At 41.4% G+C, this 23,777-nt stretch overlaps 1 protein-coding gene across 1 annotated transcript in view; it reads left to right on the top strand.

The window, feature by feature from the left end:
* The window catches only part of USP1 (ubiquitin specific peptidase 1), a 72,844-nt gene that overhangs the window by 8,111 nt on the left and 40,956 nt on the right, over positions 1 to 23,777 (top strand). The window contains exons 3-6 of the mRNA XM_069232540.1: positions 13,679 to 13,786; positions 16,161 to 16,321; positions 20,131 to 20,846; positions 23,103 to 23,267. Of these exons, the coding sequence (XP_069088641.1) occupies positions 13,679 to 13,786; positions 16,161 to 16,321; positions 20,131 to 20,846; positions 23,103 to 23,267 (1,150 nt within the window). The remainder of the gene's footprint in view (positions 1 to 13,678; positions 13,787 to 16,160; positions 16,322 to 20,130; positions 20,847 to 23,102; positions 23,268 to 23,777) is intronic.

Here is a 23,777-nt window from a genome sequence, read left to right as displayed (position 1 = left end):
TTATCTGCCTTGTTTCTAGTGATTAGATCTGAGTCTACTGTTGCATGCATAAGACTGCTCCTCCATTTTATACCTGCCCAGATAATGCACCACCCTTTACTAAGATGCCAACTTGAGTTGCATCGACAACAAGCAAGCAATGCCCTCTGCCCTCCTGCAGGAACATTGGCCACTGGTAGCTTCCTTACCAACAAAATTGATACAGTCGTAGCAGTTTGGTTAAAATGTTTTGGACCAATAATTTCAAGACACAAGCAAAATACCCAGACAAAATTAACAGATGGAATCAAGTAAGTCTGTAAAGGAAAATTGGAGAGACTGTTGAGAAAGTGGGGGAATTGAGTAATGTTAAGTTTGCAGAGGTGTCCAAAGGATTAACAGTCGATTCCAAACCATCTGCAACAGATATTTTAAATGTTGTGCTTCAGATTCTTACTTACGTTTCTGGGAAAACCGGTTACATCACAGACCAAACTCTTCGCCTCATTAACCCCACATTACTCCACTAGCTCTTTAATTTCCTTAATTGGTGCAGTGTCCCCCCTTATCTTGATCATGCTCTGCCTTTCCTTGATTAAAGGGATGAATGGGAGTTGAGGCAGTGACTATCTAGTTTTAGTTGTGCAAGTGTGAGATACACGTGATATTAATGAATGTTGCAAATGCTAATTCTCACGGACTTGTGCAATTTTCTTGCTACCTGGGGTTGAATTTTCAGGTTAGATTTTCAGTCTGTAGGTGTATTGAATTTAAATATTTACACTTTCATTGATTGTAGGAAATCCACCTTTTCTGTGTGGTTGCCCCATTTCACCCCCCCTTTTTCTAGACCCTATATTGCTTCTGGATTTTGAACTCCTTGCACTTTACCATATGCTAGCTAGTGGTAATATGCAAGTGCTCCCCCTTTTAACATGTTTGAATTGGCATACTCCTAATTGGTATATTTAAATTGCTTAATCATCCCTAATATATGGTAGAGAATGTACCTAGTGACTAGTGACTCTGTTAATTGGCATTCTCTTCTTGCAACACCTATTGTACCACCCACTACAGTGGCAGCGCAAACATGTCTTCAGGCCTACTATTGTATCTTTACTGTAGCAGTATATAAACTACACTCCAGCCTGTTGAGATACATGCTTTTGACAAGATAAATCCTCCCTTTTAAATATTAAGAAGTCACTACCATGTTGGATTTATAGCCCATAAGACAGAATGCAAAATGGAGAAATTTAATGTTAGTATGTCCTTGAAGCTATTTTTTTTTTTACTGTTGCAGGCATAGCCGCTTTTTGTAGAAAACCTGCACGTAGATTAAAATACAAATACTGTTTCTCAGAAATTGGACTCTCTAGAAAAACAATTATACAGTTATTTTCAATAGTAAATACTAAGGAAAAGAAACTTTTAAAAAGTTAACTTTTTCCTTTCCTGAAGTTGCTTGATGCTAATTTGCATTTGCTCTCCAGCTTCTCCCAGCCAGTGGTTAGCGTTTGAACAGATGTTGAATGCATCCCAGAAACAAGAAATTGGCTGGGCTGAGATGACTCCTCTGAACCTCAGAATATGCAAGGAGGGACTTTGGGACTGCCTTTGATATAGGTGTGAAGTCATGCTCAATAGGTCTGCTCAGATGCATATAATACTTGGGGCAAACTTGAAAGGAAGAGAACAGGATGCCAAGACAATTCTTGTGTATCTACTGTCTGGTTTCTGAAGAATTCCTGTGGTTGTCCTACCAAACTCCTTTCTCTAGGTTTATTGTGAGTACAGTGCCTCAGCCAAAGTGGATTTTAGTGTTAGATGTAGGAGGACACTAGTATTACTAAAGCACACAGTCCTCAAAGTCCAAGTTTAGTTTGGCTGAAGATTTTCACCATCTTAAAAATAGCCAAAGTGCTCACTCCTTGGTTAGGCTGTGTCCAGGAGTCATTCTACGCATTAGTTAGTGCTAGGCATAAATATGGCACCTATAGGTACTTCAGATCACTCCTGGACCTGAGGAACAGCAGAGGTCCGAATCTGCACTCTTTGACCTAACAGGAGCACTGAAGAACTGGACCGGCCCCCCTTGCAAAGAAGTGGACTTTTTGGGTCATAGGATTGACCTCCTGCTCAAGATACACAGATAAAATAAGTTATAAGAGGCCTTTTATGCAACTGTCCAGCCGAGCAGTGGCAACTGGCCTCTGCCTTACACCCTATGAGTCTCTAAGTACCTCCCCTTATGACCTGGGTGGCTTTAGAACTGTGCTCCGGTGGAAGATTGGGACATAAAAGACTAAGAAAGTGAAATCTTCGAGCAGGACAAACCTGGTTGGTGTACCCAACCTACATTCCATCGTAGCCCGCCTCAAACTGCAGATAGTGCCCTTGTCTAGTGACACCATTGACTATCATTAGTGCTTTGTGTTTTTTCGTCTCTAATTCTGTTTTCAACTTCTAAAATTCTTATTAGTGGTCCACGTGTTAGATTTTTGTCATCTCTTTTTAATTTGGTTTAGGATTTTTATTGTTTTGCAGTTTGACTTGATTACTGTTTTGCTCCAACAGAAATACTTTATACATTGAACTACGTCAAGCTTGTTTGCTCTGCCTCATAGTTACCAGGGGATTGAGCTCAGGTTAAATGAATGACTTTGAGGGTTCACCCTAACAAGGGTTGTGATTATTCCTTGACGTGAGTAGTCACCCATCACAAATAATAATCCAGTTTCTTACACTGATCTGAAAATGAGTTGTAATGCCAGCATGAGTAATAGCTTGCAGTTAAAAGGTGGTGATCGATTTATTAGAATTTTATAGAATACAGTATGCATTCAAGATAGTGATGTGATTACATGGACACATGTATGGAAATGTGAGTTTCATTTTTGATTGATTCCACTGACTTGTAAGTGTTAGTTAAAACTATACTCCAACGTGGCAATACATGGCTTGGCCCTTAACATTCTCAGTTTGCACACTGTTAATCAAGGTGCCAGGTCGAATACCTTCACTATTTTTAGATTGAGAAAAGTTGGCTGGTTGTGAGAGACATACTGTATGCTTACAAAGTACAGACAGGGACTTGTAACCTGCCCGTTGCTTACTGTTGGATGGCTTTACTGTCACTCATTTACCTGATTCTTCCTCAATGGATTTGTGCGATCCAGCCTGTCCGTTTTATCTGTACCTTCCATGAAGCATACATAGCTTGTCTGTCATCTCTGTGATTAAGTTTAAGCCTTTAAGGGGTAACTCAGACTTTATCTAGCAGACTCAGTATGTAGTGTAAGGTGATGATTAATATTTATTGGAAAGTGCCAAGATATTTGCGTGGCCTGTTGTGTCAATCCTTATTAATTCAATTATAAACAAATGCCTGCATAACTATGATACATCATTTGAGAAATATTTTGCATTCAGTAGGCTTACACTTTTTCCTAATCTTTATTGGGAACAGGATGCATCATATAGCGTACCGAGCAGTTGGTGATGTATCATCTTGCTATTCTGGTATAACCACTCTTCTTAACTTTTTATTTTGAAGTCTTGTTTTCGGGTCCTGTCTAGAGGCAGTTTTAGCTGGTTGTTATTGTGTACACTATAAATTATTATAGAGAGCTTCGGCTAAGCCCATTGCTTACATTCTCTTGACTTTAAGCACTCCAGGAGAACACTCAATGACAGCACAGCTCTCTTGTTGTGAAATACTTTTTGTGGGCTTAGAACACTGGTGGGTCTCCAGCCCACCCATTGTTTACCATTGGTTGGAGTTAGACATTTGCCTGCTTCTTATTCTATGGCTTTGTCTAGTCCATGTTGTCTGTCCCTCTCCTGGAACATTCCCAATTTGTTTCCTTCAACTGCTCATTTACAGGGAAGTGTTTTTTTTTTTTTCTTTTTTTTTTTTTTTTAAACCTTTTTCCTTAAGGACACTAACAGTGGATATGTTTTCCAACTGTTTCCCTAGTTTGCTCCTAACCCTCACCCCCACCCCCAGGCTCCACGTTGCAGTCTTAACCAACCATCTGAACACATTGCTTTTCCTCTCACCCGCTTGCTTTTTTCCACCCCATCTGTGCTGTCTGTGTTGTTTCCCCCACATTGGTTGCAGGCTCACCCCCACATCATTGTTGCTTCCTTCAACTAGTTTTTCTTTTCATTTACTGATCCAACTTGGATAGGTAAAAAAAGCATTTGCAATGCAATAGGTCTCGCATTTGCTTGAATTATAGCTATTGGCATTGTAAATTCATAACTGAACTTTTCTTGCCACATAAATTGGTCAACCCTGCCTCATAATTTGGTCTTTGCCTGCCACTTAATTCTAGTGTCCCTGCATATAACTAACACACTCCCCTTTACCTTGTTCCTCTATCTGCAGCCAAAAATGAAAACGTTGCCATTTAGCATCCTAATTTAAATATGCATGCTGATTTCAATATAATTCCACTTTCACCACCCCACCATCAGAGTTGCTGGCTGGCTAACAAAATTACCCCCCCAAAAAAAGACACAAGACAGCCACGGAAGAGTAACAAGAGAAACTAGAAGAGTCACTCAAACATACCAAGTGTTCAAACAGTCATAGTGTAATGAGGATGTTAAGTTGGCCTGAATCATGATCATAATTGCAATAAAGAGAGATTAATAAAACACATACAATTATCATGTAAACCCAATAGAAACCTTTACCAGACATAAACGTTTGGCATTAGACTGCAATGCTCAGAACAACCCCTAGAGGAAAAAATAGCATTTGTAAGAAACATGGTCATGTAACCATATAGTCAGCCGCTAGAGGGCATAACGACATGAAAAGAAAATGGCAGAAAGTAATGCACTATAACGGCATATTTAGCCCCTAGAGGGTGTAGTGCCTGAGAGCTAACAGGCCTACTGCAATAATATTACAAACAAGGCCCTTAAAACACAAACTGCAATGAGCTGTAAAACAAAAGTTCCTGTCATGAGAGAGCTTCAAAATACACAATGTTGGGAGGGGTTATTATTTTGGGGTCCCCACTAACCTAGTGTGGGGACCGGGAGATTATGTAGACAGAGCACGTTGTCATGAACTTTTTGATGGTGGTCCCTTTGTCCTAGGACCACCACCGGCTGAGTTATGAGCCAAAATGTTTTCTAAAAGTAATGGCCTGCAAAGCATTATGGGGCGAGTTTTCCAAGTGCAGTGAATATTGTAGTATCACCTCTCCCACTGTGTTGGGAGAACCGCTTTGAGGATTTGTGTTTTTACGTAAAGCATTTATCAATTACAAGTGTTTTTGTGAAAGCTATGGAGTGTGAAGGGGAGAGCCAAAAGAAATGACTGATTAGGTAACAGTGTGAACAATGTGACCAGCGCTTCAATGTCGCCAATGAAGTTTGCGGTTTTCTGAGCGCCATGGAGCACGAAGGGGAGAGACAAAAGAAAAAAATAGTTCGCCCATCCTGAAGTATATCTGGAGTCATGCAATTATCCATGTAACGGGGTCAGTCTGCAAGACAGTAACAAAACCACCCCAAAGCAGGACAAACGTAAAGCATTTGTCAGTGACATCAAGGGATCTTTGAAAGGCAAGCCCACAAACGTTTGAAAGAGATGGGTGTGGTTAAAAGCCTACTGCTTACTTTCAACAGGTCGAAAAGCTCTTGCACGCTCGACCTAAAAAGGAGCCTGCGTCATGTTATAGAAACGCATGTGTGGCGCGTGCGCCTACAAACTGTTGCGTCCAGCAGCATCTTAGTTTTTCTTCTTTTTTTTTTCCTATTTAGCCATGCTGCACAGCTCCCATGGTGACCATGGACGCATCCCACAAGAATTGAGAAAAACACATTAAAAATCTAAAAATGAGAGGCCTCTGGAGCCCAGTGTGTGCAGTGAAACACATAAGACGACCACCTTGAGTTACAGTAAGTTTATCATTGAAAGCCTGCCAGGCACCCATGAAAGGACAGACAATGCTGATCCAGATGGACAACATGATGACAATATTCCACTTCAACAAACAGGGAGGAACAAAGTTGTTCATGCTATCAAAACTAGCAGAGGAGCTATGGAAGTGGGAACTCCAATGGAACTTGCCTCTGGCGGCTATACACCTCTGAGGAGAACAAGACGCAGATAGATAAAGGAAAGATAAGCAAACACCTCCCACAAGTGGGAGATAAGAAGTATTGGACAACGTGTTCAAAAAATGGGGCACTCCAAGCATAGACCTGTTTGCCATCCCAGAGAATGCAAAATGCCAATAATTAGTGCCCAGGCTTCCACACTACCAATCCAAAGGGAAGGGAGATTTGCATACATCTTTCCATTGATGTCCCTGACCCCAAGAGTATAGGACAAATTTAAACAGTCAAGGATGTATCTCATTTACATCGCCTCTCAGTGGGCCACACAAACCTGGTGCTTAGACCTACTAGACAGTGCGGAGGACAGATCATATCCATAAGGGTATCACAGGGTATGCGAACTATTGAAGACAGGAGGATATACCATCTGGAGGATTTCAAACCCCCGTCCCCCTTTATGCTTTGTATCAAACAACTTGTATTTTAACCCTGAGCATGATGCATGATACCCATAGTCAGGGTTAACGAGCACTTGCCCAGGTGGCAATCTTAGAGGGTGCCCATCAAGTTACTAAGATCTCTACTGTTTTGGCGGGCTCTTTTGAGCCTCTGCCATCCCAGACACAAGTCTACCCCCCTGTTGGTTGTGCTAGCATTTCCACAGGATGGAGGCAAAGGGCCTGGGCAGGCAGGTTGGTCATAACTCCTCCCTCCCCGGCTGGCAAGTTGTCTAGTGTGAAAAGTTAATCAAGGCGGTGAGGCTCAAAGGCTTCACCTGTCCTTGAAGTGTAATTACTTGTCCCTCAGTGGAGGTCAAAGCCCTTCCCGTCCTGTTCAGCCGAATAGGCGGGTAAATAAGCTATGCAGGAGGCATACACTCAAAAGATTAGGGGGTCTGTACAGCCAAGGAAGGGTTCTGCCATCTTGACAACCCTTAGGTTTAGTGGATGCTGGGTAGGAAAGTGACTCACTCCCACAGGAGGTGGTCACTACAGGGGCAGGCTAGCCACGGGGACCAGCTGCCCAATGGCCACTGTCCTCCCCGTTAACACCCCCTAAAACCAGACTTTAATGGGCTCCCCTGGCCACAGAAAGTCATTTCTAACTTGCAAAGAAGAGGCACAAAGAAGACGTCATCACTGACAACAGGACCTGGACTCCTGCCACAGAGTGAAGAGAAGACACAGAAGTGACCTACGGAGACACCTCTAAAACAGAGTGACCAACATGTGCCTGAGGTGAAAGCTCATTGGTCCCAGCAAGAGGGGTCCCAGTGGACACAGAGAATCCAAGAAAGACTCCCCTGACTGGTGGTACCAGTCCCCTGTAAACTGCAGGAGTAAACACCATGTTGAAGTCAAAGAACTGCGACCGACTGGGTCCCTGTGAATGAACCTAAAGAAACTAGGGGCCGTATGTACCAAAGCATTGTCCCATTGACACAGAATGGGTAAAACCCTTTGATACATCTGGCCCTTAGTGTCCAGCATCTAAAGAGTGAGCGTGAGGTCTCTGCCAGGTTTCAAGCCTCTACTACCTGCTGGATGACTACCAGCCATTGAAGTACCAGCAGACCACCTTAGCAGCTACCAAGGCTTGTTTGTTGCCAAGCCGGAAACCAACGGCCACTAAGACATTGCAGACCCCCAGCATAGAAACTGACGTTGGCAATGACCCCTCTCCTGTGGTCTGCATCCTGAAGAGAGTGACCTCAAGAGGAGCAGCAAAGCATCTTTGGCGTGGTTGACTGCTAAAAGCCACGTCTGTACCCTGGAACCACTGGACGTGGTTGCGAAGCTCCAACTGTTGATTCCTGGTCCTGGCCTCCAAAGACTTGTACACCCAAAGAGCAGAGCGCGTGTCCACCCCCCAAGTACCCATTTGCTAAGTAGGGCAAAAGCACCAGCAGCCACGGACCCATCACTACCAAGGATAGCCACATCACCTCTGTACCCGGACTCCCTGGGCAAAGTAATAAGAAACTGACTCACTCTTGATCTAGGGCCCCACAGAATCATAAGTCGAGGTGGGCTCCCTGGAACTTGCCTTGCATGTGCCCGAGTGCACACTTTGATTTTCCCCATTGACTTCAATCGGAACCATTTTCAGTGAAAATACCCTATTTTCCGAAGCTTTTCAAATTCATAACTCCGGTTGTGTGCAAATTAAAATTTGTTTTGGTGTCTAAATTTTATATAAAAATCGGCTTTATTTCTAAATTGATGTTGGATTTCTTTTGAGTCATGTCATTTTATCGTCCATGTTGGTATTGTGAAATGCTTTACACATGTTCCTCTAAGTAGCCTGACTGCTTTTTGCCACACTACTAAGACTGAGCTAAGGTTTATTGGTGTGAACCCGAGGTCCACTACTGGGTAATGTGCTAGTATTACATGGCAAGACTCCCCAGTCCTACTACATAATACTGCCACCTTGCCGCAATACTTCACCCACCTTCTGGACAACATCCTGACCTACGCATCACTGAAAGTCCAAGTAGCTGGCATAGTAGCACACGGCAGAGGGACAATAGAGAACTGCTTCTTCGCAACTACTGCTGGTAAAAAGATTCCTGGAAGAATCGGAGAAGGTGGCACCACTGAGATAGGCATCAACACCAATGTGGAACTTGGACGTAGTACTCACTTAACTTAGCTGTGGAAGCACTGTTTGAATCTATACACAAGGCAGAACTAAAGTTTCTAACACTCAAAATTGCCTCCTAGTTTCGATCACGTCTCTTCGCAACGTGAACAAATTACATGCATTCACTACCTTAGACCCATACCTTCAGATCCACAAGGACTATGTAGTTCTTAAAACACATACACAGTTTCTACCAAAGGTACTATCACAATTCCACATCCACCAGAGCATCTAACTAGTGGCCTTCTTCCAAGAATAAAAATGTCAGGCTGAAAAGGCATTACACGCCTTCGCTGTGTGGAGTGTGGTCATGTACAACCTGCAAGAGACAAAGACAAAAAGAAAGTAACAGAAGGGACCATAACACAGTGAATTGTAGAGGCAGTCCTAACCTACTACACAAGGGTAGGGAAAACTTTGCCTACTATGCCCAGGGCGCCCTGATCAGGAAAGAAGGGTGCAACTCTGGCATTCCTGGCAAACATGCCAATCAGCCACATCTGCATGGCTGCGACAGTGTTACCCACCCACACCTTCACGAAACACTACTGTGTGGACATACTGATAAACAAGGAAGCACAAGTGGGATAGGGAGCACTAAAACACCCGTTTGCTAACTGAAGCACATTCCAACCCGTTTTCCCCAAGGAGACAAATACTGCTGCATAATCAATGCACAGCAAATGAATCCAGAAAAGCATTCATGCTGCAAAACGAAATAGTTACTTACCAATAGGAGTGGTTTTGCAGCTGGAAGAGTTTTCTCAATTCACATGCGACCCACCTGTCTCTCTAGGAATGTGAGGAACAAACATAAGGTGAAAGCCATTTCAAGAAGGAGGATGTTTCCAGCTACCAAGTTGCTGAGGAGAAAAAAATAATCTAAAATTGGCGACCACATTCTGGAACTTCTAGGGTGCATTTCTTGTGCCATGCCACCAAATGGTGGTCGGCGATGCCCAATAGAAAGAGGCAGACAAGTCTCAATTCCGGACCCAACAACCAGATTGCAGAATCAATGCACAGCATGTGAATCCAGACAACTCTTAAAAGCTGCAGAAATGTCCTGGCAGGTAACCATTTTGTTACTTGAGATACCTACTGCTGTTGAATTTCAGTATTGTTATTTTTTATTTTAAGTTTTAAATAGTTTTTTTTTTTTTTTTTAACTGACATTCACCTAACTTTAATGTCACTTGAACCTTTATTTTTTTCAGTGAATTCATTTTTTGTTGTTGTTGTTGACAAAGTAAAATGTCCAACACTGTGCATGGTGTGGAGGTTGGGGTGAATGGCCTGGGCCCCATACCCAACCTTCACCCCTGCACCCCCACCAACACCCCGCACCCTCCAATACAGAGAAAGACATCTTACTTTCTGTTTAAAACAAATTCACTGGAAAAAAACAAAGGTTAAAATGATGCCATAGTTAAGGGAATGTCAGTTAAAAAAATCAATTTTAAACTAAAAAAACAAACACTGAAAATGTCTGAATATTAACTGGGAAAAAACAAATTTTAAAATGGAACTATACGTAGGGCAGGAACTAAGATTTTAACTTGCATAAAAAAAGTGTAAATTCACTAAGAAAATGGGTTAAAGTGGAGTTATGTAGGTATTGTAATAGTATAAAAATTAACGTTTGAATTCCAAAAAACACTGAAATTCATCAGTTATATGCACCATCGTTTAATTCTGCCAGTTGTGGTGTTAATGAGGCCTGACTGTTCAGTTGCAGTTGAGGCAACTTGGAATTTCAAGAGTCAGCCAGAAGAATCCAGCAGCTCTTGCATCCATAAGAAACTGTACTCTTTAAATCGGCAGCCTCTGTATTGGAGTGACTGAAGCAATGTGAGGGAGAGAGGATAGTCAGTGAGCAGGATGAGACTGTATGCGAGTGGCCAATATCTTACCCCGTCATTAAAGCAGTCACTTCTCTCTTGTCCCAAGTGTCAGTGTTTTTTATTGCAGGATATCCTTTATTAATACGCTGCAACTGGTTGTGGGGTAGCAGTTAAGAGAAACAAAGGTGGAAGATTCATGCCTTTCAGTAGGATGTGTTTCAGTTGATTGCTAGAACATTACAAAAGAGCGAACGAGGACACCGAGAAGAAGAAAGGTTCATGGTCTAGTTTCCCAACACTGGCTAAGTTCCCCTTCATATGATATTTATCTAAGGATGTTTTGTTCCTCTGGAGCGGGAGTGGAGCTTTTCTGCATTGCCCATCTTCACTTCTATCAAGCTTTGAGTTCTGCTTAAAGACACTGTGCTTCTTTTGACACTGAATATCTGACTGTGTTATGTGAATTCTTCAGGGAATTGCTAAGTTGGCTCACGTGCCTTCAAATGGCCGGGTATGCCTGACGTCATTGCTGACTGACACTTTTAAAAATGAGATAGTATGCCCTTTTGATGCCTCCCCCCCCCTTTTGTAAAATACTGTTCTTGGAACTTGCACTTTTCTGCCCTTCGGTTGCTGTTGAACAGAATAATGGAAAACTTTAGAAAGTAGACAAAGCCTAGGATTTAATTACTGCCAGAAGGGGGGAGGGGGACACTTCCCCCCCCCAGTAACATAAGACCTAGAAACTGACGATCGGGGTAAGACTTATACAGCTAGCAAGGTGAAGGTCATTTTTAGGTTGAGCCCGTTAGCGCTTCAACCCGTTGTAAGTATTGTGGGCTTTTAACCACGGCCACCTCACGCCCATCACTTTCACTCGTTCGTGGGCTTGTCTTTCAAAAATCCCTTGATGTCAGTGGTAATTGCTTTGTTTGCCCTGCCTTGGGGCGGTTATGCCTGCGCTGCAGACTGACCCTTTTGCATGGATAATTGCATGTTTGCCGATCTACTTCAGCGTGGGTGAACTATTATTTTTCTATTGCACACGTTCCCCTCCCCCCCCCCACGCTCTATAGCTTTCCCAAAAACACTTATAAGTGATAAATGCTTTACTAAAAAAACACCGAAATCGCAACACGGCTCTCCTGGCACAGCAGGATAGCTGATACTACAATATTTGCTGGAGTAGGGGAAGTCTCCCCATAATGCTTGCCCATAACTCGGTCTGTGGTGGTTCCATGACAATGGGACCACCACCAAAATGTTCAGCATGACACTGTTTCTGTTCAGGTCATCTCTGGGTCCCCACACTATATTGATGAATCCACCCCCCCACCCCTTTTGCACGACCTTTCTTTTACAAAACAAAACATTACTCAGCCTGTGGAGGTCCTAGAACAATGGGAGCTCCTTCAAAACGTTCACCACAACTTGCTCTTTCTGTTTGAATCATCGCTGGGTCCCAACACTAGGTTAGTGGGGGCCCCAAAACAATAAACCCTCCCTCCATTCAGTGTCTTTTTAATCCCTCCCTTGGCTGGAACTGAGAGTAATTTGTGTTTTAAGGGTCTTGTTTGTAATATCATTTGTAATATCACTGCAGTAGGCCTGCTAACACTGAAAATGTGTAATGCGCTATGCCCTCAAGGGGCTAAATATATGGTCACGCTGCAATACTTTCAGCGATTTTATTTATGTATTTTTTTTTTTTTTTCATTTTTTTTTTTTTTCATGTGGTTATTCCCTTTTGGGGCTAACTATATGGTAACATGACCATATTGCTTATAAATTCTATTTTCATTGTAGTGTCCTCTAGAGGCTGTTTTGAGCATTACAGTCTAATGCCAAACATTTATTTCTGATTAAGGTTTTTATTGAGTTTATATGATAATTGTATATGTCTTATTAATCTCTCCTTGTTGCAATTATGACCATGTTTCGGGACAACTTCCTTATTTAAACTATGACGGTTTGAACACTCTTGATATGTTTGGGTGACCCTTCTAGTTTATTTCTCTTGTTACTCCTCTGTGACTATCTTGTTTTGGGAATTGTGTTAGCCAGCCAGCAACTCTGATGGTGGAGTGGTGAAAGTGGTATTTTAATTGGAATTAGCATCGCAGATGTAGATTAGGATGCCAAATGGCATCATTTTCATTTTTTACTGCAGATAGAGGCAGCAAAAGTCTAGTTATGAATTTACAACATCAATAGCTCTAACTCGAGCAAATGCAAGACCCATTGCACTGCAATTGATTGTTTAAAAGGGTCAAGAAACTTTGCTCTACCATTGGTGGAGTGGATATGGTTCCACTATCAGCGGCTTGCTTCGCCTTTGTGCTTTTGTTTTGAACACTGTACCATAGCCTTTCCAGGAGTTAAATTTCCAGTATACTTTGGTCACCAACCGTGCAAATAATTTTGTCCACCTCTAACGTGCTAAATTATGTGCCTTATTTAATACTTCTTGTCTGTATCACTATTTGCTTATAAGCCTAGCAGGTGTGACCTTTAGTAACGTGAACAGATTTACTTCCAGATGCCTAAAAGCCAGCATTTATGAAGGTGCTTAAATGCCAGGTTTTCAGACATTTGAGCTTCAGCGTGAAAATATCTGTGCACTATTTTCTGTCGTTTGGTGGTCAGTCAACATTTTTTGGGGCGGTTTGGCTGGGTTAAGTCCCTATGCAACACCATCGATCCCATTGCTGCACTTAGTGATTTGCCTCATTCTATCCTATTTCATTAATATGACTAGTATGCTTGCAGTGTTACCACTAAAACATTTAAGTTGTCACTGAGAAATGTTGTTCCTACAGAATAATGTGGGGCTGGTCTAGTTTGGCGAATGAGCACTCTGTTATATGCATGACAGATTTTCCGTATGCCTAATTAAAAGTGCATTAGGTTGGGGGGGGATAGCTTTCACGTTTTTGTTGGAGTTCCCGTCTACAAAACTCTACATCAGGCCCTGAGATGGTTTGTATGATTTTTTTATTTTATTTTTTTTTTTCCCTGTCACTATGACTGTGATTGAGTTGGGTTTTGTCGTTTGTCTTGTTACTTTCGGTGTTTACTGCTGTCCTGTTTTGTATTTGCATAACATGTTCACTTTTTGTTGCTAGGTACTCTATTATTGTCCTGGTTTTACGACTGGTGTGAAGCAGTTATTCCAGACAGTTTCAAAGAAGAAAGCTGTATTGAAGAGTGAAAAAGATCAAATAGCAGAAAAGGTGAATTCTTAAAATTGGTATTGGAATGTGAACTTTTGGCATTGCATGTACTCGTACAACACTTTTAAACTTCGGAGTTTCACTACAGTGCAATAATGGAAAAATTGCTTTAAAAAAATACCACAGTAGGAAAATCTCACCCAGTTATTCGGAAACATTCCATATTGATTGGGCGTGGGTTAGATGTCTAGTGGGTTAGGTGTCTACTGGGCAGGTCTGCTTCATGTTTCCTGTTTGACACTATGCTTCAGGCATACAAATTATGACTAATGTCTCAAAAAATCAAAAAAATCATCCTTGGGTTCCATATGGCATATATTAGAGACAGAGGGTAAACATATAGCAAAGTTACACCGCAGGGGGTGGGGGCTTTGACACTGGCTCGTTCTTGCATAGGAATACGAGCCTTTCTTTATGTCATAGATCTACTGTGTAACTAGCACAGCAACCTCATTTGCAATTCCAGTTCACCATTACTTGGACGGTGTGAGCAAAACATATTATAGGTGCTCTCCTTTTGTTTACCAGAGTGATGGTTGCAGTTGTGATGCACGTAATCTACAGCTATCTCACTGTAAGCTCTATCAATGCTTCATTTCAGAAACATGGCCTCTTGTCATAATTTTTGTCTCCGTTGAAACATTAAAATTTCACGTTTTGTTGCTCTGGGGGACCCAGGCACTTGGAGACTTATTGAACTGTTTTGAAAACTATCAGGTTGGCTGCTTTGAGTAAGTGGTTTTACACTTAAGCATCAAACATTGCTACAATGCTGTTTCCAGAGACATTTTGCATCTGATGTGATTCCTGCCTAGAATCAAACAATCTTCTTCATGCATTGGGACGAGGCAAGGCTCACCCACAACATTACGCTTCCCATCACTTTTCAGGTTTGCCTGTCCATCAGAGTGAATTTTGTGGAAGATGTTTTTTTCTCTCCCTTTTCCCCTATCGGAGGGTGATGTGGCACCACTGTATAGACACCACAAGGTTACAGATTGGTTCAGAATACAGATTGGCAATGAAGACCTCCACAGAAAGACCCACCCACCTTCCTCTGCTTTGTATCTGCTTGGATGCCACTCTGGTAGATGGAGTCACAGTTTGGGAATTTGAATGAACCGATAGGGGTGGTGCGTTAAAGTTTCAAAGACTGTAACTTCTATCAGGTGAATTTGCACTCATTTTGTGGCCTAGGACTGCTCCTTAGTGTGTTGATGGGAAGTAAACGTAAAGCCTGCTGAACCTCATGCTTTGCACAAATTGAGCATTTCAGTTTTATGTTATCTTGAGTGATAAACTCTTATAGTTTTGGTCTCAAACGTTATCGTAAACCTTCTTTGGTTTACATCGGTGATGACAATTGGGTGCGGTCAATGACTCAAAGCAGTGGTTCCCAACTTGTGGTCCGGGGACCCCTGGGGGTCCACGAAGCCTCCTCAGGTGGTCCGTGACTGCATAGAAAATTTAAATAATATTAACAGATTGGGTCCCCATCTTTCAGTAATGATTTATTGGGGGTCCCTGGATTCCAGTAATGATAAAGTAGGGGGTCCACAGAAGTCAAAAGGTTGGGGACTACTGACTCAAAGCATTCAAGGGATTAACAATATAGTTGGGAACTAAATTCACACACAGTGAACGCAGATGAGAATCATTTACAGGCAGCGGTTACTGAAAGATACCATCATTTTGACTAACGCACCTAGACTTGATTGATATAGGAAAGTGAAGTATTAGTGTTAAAATAATGCCGCTTTTGAAAATCTAATGTACTTTTGTTTAGTTCACTTTTTAAAGTTGGGGCTGTGTTCCTTCAGTATATTATTATTCAATGTTAAAGGTAACTCAAGTACATAGAGAGAGACTCACAAGTAATTTTAGTTATTTGATTTAGTTTTAAGGCTACTCTTTAATGTAATATAATTACACTTTAACTTGGGGTTAGAGTTAGTATGTTATTTAGGGCTGTAATAAGAATATATTATAAATCATTTTGGTGAAGGGTTAGTAATAGGATTTGCAGGTCATTTTATGCATATATTTAATGTAGGATAATACAGGGGCAGCTTAATATTAAGTTAACTTTGAAATGTAATTTAGTTTAAAGTTATCTTTAGGGTTATGGTTTGAGATTGTGGATTGAAGTAGTTAAATGCTAGGGATAATGGGTCACAGTAATGGTGTCTGTAAGTAATTAGGTTGAATCAATGCTACAGGCAGTTAACGATGTTCAAAGTAATGTCATACATTCTTTGTGGTGATTCTGACAACCCAGTGTAATTGGAGCCCTTGCACACTGGATTTGAGCAATGGTTCCGAAATCTTAATTTCTGTTGTACTTTTTTCCTTTTGGTTTTGCTATACTTTTTAGGCCAGTAAGAAAGATGACTTACCAGCAAGTTATGAACTTATCTGCAGCTTGCACTCATTGATGCTTTCGATTGAGCAGCTACAGACCAGTTATCTTGTGAATCCAGAAAAATTTGCAGACGAACTCGCAGCTCAGCCTAGAAGGCTTTTGAATACACTGAGGTTAGTCTTACCAACTTAACACAATGTTTCCTATATGCTTTGCCTTCTCTAATTATTAGCATCCATTTTTTGTTCCTAAATGGGTACTTACTTTCCATTGTAGCGATGAAAAGTAACTATATCTTCCTTGTGAGCTCGTGAATCGCTTAACTCAAATGAAGTATGACTGTTCAGCTGCTACTGTTCTAGCTGTGGCTAGCATTCTACTTTTATTTTTTTTTATTTTTTTTTACTTGATCCATATTGCAAAGTCACTGATTGATTGCATTTAAGGTGAAGGTTGTGGCCTGAAAACCACTGAATAATGGAGAAGGGTGTGTTGGACTAGTTAGTTCCATGGAAGCAAACAAGACTATGACACCCAGAATGTGTTATCACACAAGAGTCGAGGACTAGAAACATTGTCACTAATAACTTGTAAGAAGTTGGTCATTGTAGTGGATGACGCAAGTCAAGGACTACTAGCCACTACAGTAGTGGGTGTGCGGTTTTCACCTGAAGCAGAACTTGGGCAACTCAGATGATATATGTCTATGTGCAGAAAAGGGTGAATGAAGCCAACCCAGAATAGGGCTTGAGCAATCCAGTAACCACTGACACTACAGTAAAGAAAGGACCTATCTGGTCCAGCAAGAAGTAGAAACATCACAACCCACGGTTAACCATCGACATCACAAGAGGGGGTTTCTGGAGCTGTTGGGACGTGAAGGTCCCTTGCATGGTATAATCAATCAATCAGTTTTTTGTAGAGCTCAGCTACTCACCTGTGATGGTCTCAAGGGGTTTGGAGGAGGGGGGTTGGAGCCTCATCTGAAAAGCCATGTCTTGAGGTTTTTCCTGTAGATTGTAAGTGATGGGCTTTGTCTGTGGTATAGGGTTAGGTTGTTCCAGCTCTTTGCTGCGATGTAGGTGAAGGATTGTCCTCCGGCTGTGATTTTCCAAATGCAGCCAGAGACAGTTGAGAGGAGCGGAAGGATCTGGCGAGGGTGTGGAAGGAGACTCTTGGTTCAGGTAGGCCGGTCCGATGTTATGTATGGCTTGGTAAGTCTGGGTATAGTGACCGTGCTCCATTGGGCCTGCATTACCCACAGTCAGTCACTGGTAATTTTGAACTGTTTGTCCTTGATGCACACAGCGATCATACATGTATGCCGAGGGGTAATGCTGTTATGGTTTGCAACCCAAAAAAGTACTATGTTTTCAGGCTTGGCTCAACATGCTTACCTTAAGCAGAGAGCGTGATTCTCAACTTGCAGTATTGCCTTCGACTAACAGTGGTGACAGAGCTGAATTATAGCAAAGGAACAGGCCTTTCTTACGTTTTTTGGCAGTGGACAAGTTGCCTACTGACCTCACCTTTTGTAAATTCTGTTTTGTCTGAAAATTGTTTGGCACAGGGTCCTTTTGCAGCATCCAGTGCACGTTGATGCTGCATGTATGTGGCACAGTATATACACCAAGATCGATCTGTAGCATGGATTATTGTCGGCACAGTGGAATCCATTTTGGGATCTCCACTGTAGAGATGATGTTTAAAATGGACATTGGAGGTAGCCTGCCAGAAGAATCTTATATATTGCAAGCATTCCTGGGTCTTTTGTGTTGAAACAGACTCGGGGTTGTTAGAGGACCAGAGACAATGATCATTAAGTCTAGGGGGTGCTTTTAGCATATTCTTCTCTTTGTTCCACAAGTGGTACTGCTTCCCAATCTGCTAATTAGTGTAACGTGTGAAGGCTTACCTCCTTTTCTTTTTTGTTCCCTTGTGTGGTTCTCCAAGGAGATTTCTAACCTCACTCCATCTTCCTGCTGAGTCGAAGACACACTTTAGAACCCACAAACCATATATACTTACAGTACTGCCATCTGCAGTACGACAGGCAAGCATGATAGATGGCACCAGACTCTTATGAACTGATCAATGGGCTTCCATTCAAGACAGAAGCTGAGTCACTTGATCACTGTGAGCATTGTCTGTTTTACCAAAGTTGCAGTGTAGTTTTGTGTATAGAATTTTTTCTTATCTGAGATAAAGCGCTGATTCGGCTGCTAATTTATTAAATACTACATTGTGTAGTACTGAGGCCTGATTCTCCCCACAGCACCTCTCTGAGTAAGCCTTAGTCTTCTCAACCTGCTACCCTGAGAGTCAGGTGGTAAGAGATGTACTTGGTGCTCTGGTTTCAGGGCGTATAGCAGGAGCCTAGGAGGAAACTGACTCAGTTGTGACACTTAGGGCCCGGTAAACCCCTGTATGCCCCCAAGGCCTCTTAACTGGTTTCACCCAGAAGCATTAGGAACAACTCACAAGAGCGGGTGCTGCTAGGGAACTGAAGTGAAAAGGCAAGACGAGTAGCCCTATTGAAACAAACAAGTCCTAGGTAGGATTAAGAAGTGTGCTGTAATGTGGCAACATGAGTCCTGCCATAGGCCCCTTTTGGCACATCATCGGCCGAAATGGGGGATGCCCCAGAAAAACTCTTAAGCTCTCTACCTTTTTCGTAACTCCCAAGACGGAACTCACTTGAAGAAGAGCTTAAATAGGTATAGTCAAAGCATATCACCTAAAGTGAAGTGCCACTATTAATTTAAAGGGATCTGACCAGATAATGGTTTAGAGGGAGATTAACATTTTTGCTCTGACTTATGGTTTTCTTGTTGATGACTCAGACCTTTTGTTGAGGGTTTGGGAGCCAGACTCATGAGCTGCGTGGTTCTCGGCGTTTTAAGGTGGTGACCCGTTTAAAGAGAGCTTTCAGTGCAAGTCCTGGATATCCAGTGAACCTGCAGAAGAAAAGTGAGATGGCTTGCACTCGTAGTAAACTGCAACAAATTGACCTTTACACGATCAAGGGCTCCTCTAAGGATTGGATTTGCTTAGAGTAATATTTAGCTAAGATGCTTCATTTATTTAAGCAGATATGGCCACAAAATGTTATTTGAGGAAATAAATTTAGAATTTGTGCTTTAACTCCCACTTAACATGCCGGATTCTCTGGTATTTATAAATAATACATATGGAAGCTCCTACAAGCAGGTAACCAGAATCTTATATACAATCCTTAGGCAAACAGGATGTGCAGGAAGATTGATCAACTCTTGTATGTGTTCTGTAGTTAAGAATCTATGCAATTGCATTAGACAGGTGTTGGCTCATCTTTATTTTGCAGACCAGAAAATGTCTGGAATTTATACAGAACTAAGACCACACGTACCTAATTGTCCCTTAGTTTTTATGGTAGTATGAAGTAAGATGCCATTGAGTAGGATCTTAATATCTGGACTAATTGAAGCAAATACAGGAATATTTTACAAACGCAGCAAGCAGACTATTATTGGGGGGGGGGGGGGGGGGGCACGGATAGCTATGAGAGAAATAACCGAAGAATAATGCCTAAGCATTTAACCACCACCATTTTTGTATGCAACAGTAATGCCAAAGATGAACCTCTTTAGCTACGTAAGTGTTTTGTAATCTCTATACTGCCTTGTGTCATATTGTTCAATGAATCATAAACAGTCTGTGCTGTGGTGGCCACCACAAATTGAATACAAGCCGCCTTTTTGGGACAGCTAGTTTTGAACTTAAAAGAGAACTCTAAAAGTAATACTGCCATCAGGCTCACCACGTTTAAGGTGGGGGAGGTTTTATACTTGGCAAAAATATGATACTAAAAGATATTACTTGTAGAAAACCTTTGTTAATGGTAAGCTACTTTTCCTTTGTCTTGTTAATAGTTGGATGCAAATGCTCAGTATGTGGCTACATTTGAAAGAGCAGTATTAACAGATCTTTTACTTCCTTCAAGGGAACTCAATCCTATGTATGAAGGCTATCAACAGCATGATGCGCAGGAAGTGTTGCAGTGTATTTTAGGCTACATTGAGGAAACCTGTCAATTGCTGAAGAAGGAGGATTCGAAATGTTTATCTGTAGAGGAGACCATTCCCGTTTTGCCAAAGGTATCCAATATGAATTTTGAAAGTGAAATTTCAAATGAGACGGACCAACATGTAATCCCTATGGCACATGGACGTGCAGATGATGTAACAAAAGAAACATTACAAAATGAAAATGGAAAGCGGAAAAGTGACACTGAGGCGGGGAATGCAAAGAAAAAATCTAAATGTTTTCAGGAGCCAAAACTAGAGGACCAGAGCAAGTTGAGAAGATCAAAAAGAAGATCTCCTGTTGGAACTCTGCAAAGTAAACCAGATGCCTCCATTAAAAGTTGTACTGAAAATGAAAGTACTCGTCCCACTGAGAAGAAGTCTAGGTTAAGCTGGTTGAAGTCTTCCGGGAAACAGCCCAGCATTTTGTCAAAATTCTGCAGTCTAGGCAAGTTATCAACAAGTTCCGGAACTAAAACAGATTCAAAGGAAACTCACAAATCCGTCTCGGAGGAAGAGTCTGTGAAAGCCATTACTTGTCAGCATTTACACGAAAATAGTGTACAGGCAGTGCCTCCTGCTGCAGCACCCATTGCAGGGAAGAGTTTTGATGAGTCCCCTGCCGCAAGAAAAGGTGAGCAAAATCTACAGAAATCTGAATAGGATTTGCTGTGACGTTTGACTGCATAATCATAAATCCAATACGTTCCCAAGAACCATATCTCTTGGAATGCATTTGTGACGAGTTTACTATCAAATGCTAATCTGTAGCCCACATCAATCTGGGGTTTCATTTAAAAAAAAAAAAAATGATTTCCTTATATATATTGAAAATACAAACCATCTCTGCAACCTGTGTCGAATTGTCTACGGCAGTGGTTCCCAACCTGTGGTCCGGGGACCCCTGGGGGTCTGCGAAGCCCCCTCAAGGGGTCCGCGACTGCTCAGAAAATAAATTAACAGATTATGTCCCCAGCTTTCAGTAATGGCTTAGTAGGGAGTCCCCAGATTCCAATAATGATTCAGTGGTGGTCCCCGGGCTCCAGTAATGATAAAGTGGGGGTCCACAGATGTGAAAAGGTTGGGAACCACTGGTCTACAGCTTCAGTGTAGTTCATATGAAAGTAGGAATGTATTTGTTTCTCGTAAGATTTCTTTATGGGTAGTGTTTTTGGCTCTTATATTCACAATAATGGTACCTTGGTACGTAAAGGTGACAGGTACATAGATCGTTTGTTTTTGCTAGGATTGTGGCGATAAGTGTCTACTTAAAATCAACAAGACTTAGGACCTTCTTATGCGTTCTTAATTTTCCCTTTTAGAAAATTACCTTTGTGCTCGCACACACTCCCATCCATCCATCCGTTTTATTATTTTTTTGCCTCTTTGAGCAAGTTTGTTCATGAAAATATATATATTATTGTTTTTTAGTAGAGTTTCTACTCGTAAGCTGCCATTGACTCAGTCCGGATGATGATCCAATGTAAAGCACATATTGGGGTACAAACGTCAATATAATCTTGTACTGTCAAAAATTCCATATCCCTCAAAATGCTCCACACCTAACCCATCAGCCTTAGCTGTGGCTTTGGCTCATAATTTCGGGAGCAAATGAGTAACAACTGTTATTTCCTCCCTTTTTTTAGTAACACTTAATTCAGTTACCGGCACAGTCATCCAACCATTTACTTGCTCTTTGCCCTTTTGTATGGATTTGTCTGGGCAAAACAAAAAATTATTCTGTGGGGTTTACCAAGAGATATAAATGCAAATACATCTGTAAATTATGGTGGGTGTTCAGCATAGACACAGCAGTTCCAACGATTCTATTCCATATAAACATATTTACTGTTGGAGTTTAGTGTAGAAGTAAAGTTAGTGTGGTTAATTATTGAAATTGTTCTATAAAGTGTTGTTCCTTGATAGCAGTCTTGCAGGAAGTAAGAAACGTCCAGTTCAGGAATCCCTATAAACAAAGGTGCAGCAAACGCAAGTTTGGGTCTGTCACCAGGTTAATGCTGGCTGAGCATAAATACTATTTGGAAGTCTACTTTTTGTAACACTTCTGACCTGCAGTCAATTCTTCTGTGGATCCTGCATCTTGGAAAAGCCATTTACTACATGCTCGTTGAGTTAAACACTTGCAGCTGTCATTTGGTCTTATCTGCACATTACAATTTTTAATACTGACTGAGCCAGTTTGGCCTTCCATCACTTCGGGTCCCTAAATAAAGTTCAATTAAAATGGAGAATAGTAAAACCTTTATTTACAGTTAATTACAAAACACACAATTCTAGTAATAAAGTTAATGTGTCAAAATGTTACTTAGAAGTCCTTACGCCTCTGTCTTTAAACAGTTTATGTCCAAAGCAGTGCATCGCCTCAGGGACATGTGCCATTAATTTTATTTGCAGAGCAGTTACCTGGACTTGATGGGTTATGCCAAATTCCACTTCGGCATGTTGAGGATCATGTGAAGGGCTGGCATGCTTTCTTCTTCCTTCAACTCATGCATGGAATATTCTGATGAATAGTGGCAGTTTAGCTCTCTGAGACGCCCTATATTATGAAGAGGATGGAGGTCTAAGAATGCAGAAGATAACGCATGTGTCATGTAGCAAAGGGACAACTAGATATGGTTTAAATAACAAAATGAAGAAAGTAACAAATTAAACACCAGCAACGATCTGCTGCACACAATGAGTTGAAAAGTAATGGCTTATAAGAGCGTTAGTATTCTCATTTTGGCTTTTAGACTGAATTCGAGGGACCAACCAATTAAAACAAAGTATATATACCGGTGGCCTGCTACACCTCCTGCAATCTTTGGGAATTAAGTAAAGCGTTTCTGCATATTGTCATGTATAATCGTAACTTTTTATATGACAGAGCTTGATACTCTGGAATTGGTGGAAAAATTGTTTCAAGGCCAGTTGGTACTGAGAACACGGTGCTTGGAATGTGAATGTTTCACTGAGCGCAGAGAAGATTTTCAAGACATCAGTGTTCCAGTGCAAGAAGACGACATTTCTAAGGTGGAAGCTAGTTCTGAAAGTGAGTAGCTTTTAAATAGAGCTAATGTACAATGTTGATTTGGAATGTTTCTGCTAGGGACTTATCAGTAATTTGTTTCTTCTGTTTCAAGGTATCTTCCTTATTGTTAAGCAATGAATTGTCTTGCCCACTTGCGCAGTCCCGGAGCACTTTTAAAAGCAGCAAGACTATAACTTACCAACAAAGCAAAATGAGTGATAAGCCTATGAACATCAGCAGTGAACATCTGCTTTACATTTTCAAAACAAGCAGCTACATTTTTGAAAATGTTAATTTTAATCTGTAAATTGAATTTTCGCAAAAACATGTAGCGCCGATGATAACCCCCCCCTTTTTTTTTTTTTTTTTTTTAAATGTGAGGATAAAGAAAAAAATTGTCTTAGGCATAGAGACTCACATTGAAAAATAGAAAAACTGCTCTGTTACCGTAAAACTTCTCATGGCCCACAGCGATACCAGTATGCAGCACACTGATAGTCCACAAGTTGCGTATTTTTAGTTGATGGTAAG

This window comes from Pleurodeles waltl, chromosome 4_2, assembly GCF_031143425.1.
Source record: "Pleurodeles waltl isolate 20211129_DDA chromosome 4_2, aPleWal1.hap1.20221129, whole genome shotgun sequence".
NCBI classification, from domain to species: Eukaryota; Metazoa; Chordata; class Amphibia; order Caudata; family Salamandridae; genus Pleurodeles; species Pleurodeles waltl.
The sequence above is the reverse complement of the archived record's forward strand: the minus strand, read 5'-3'. Positions and strand labels throughout refer to the sequence as shown.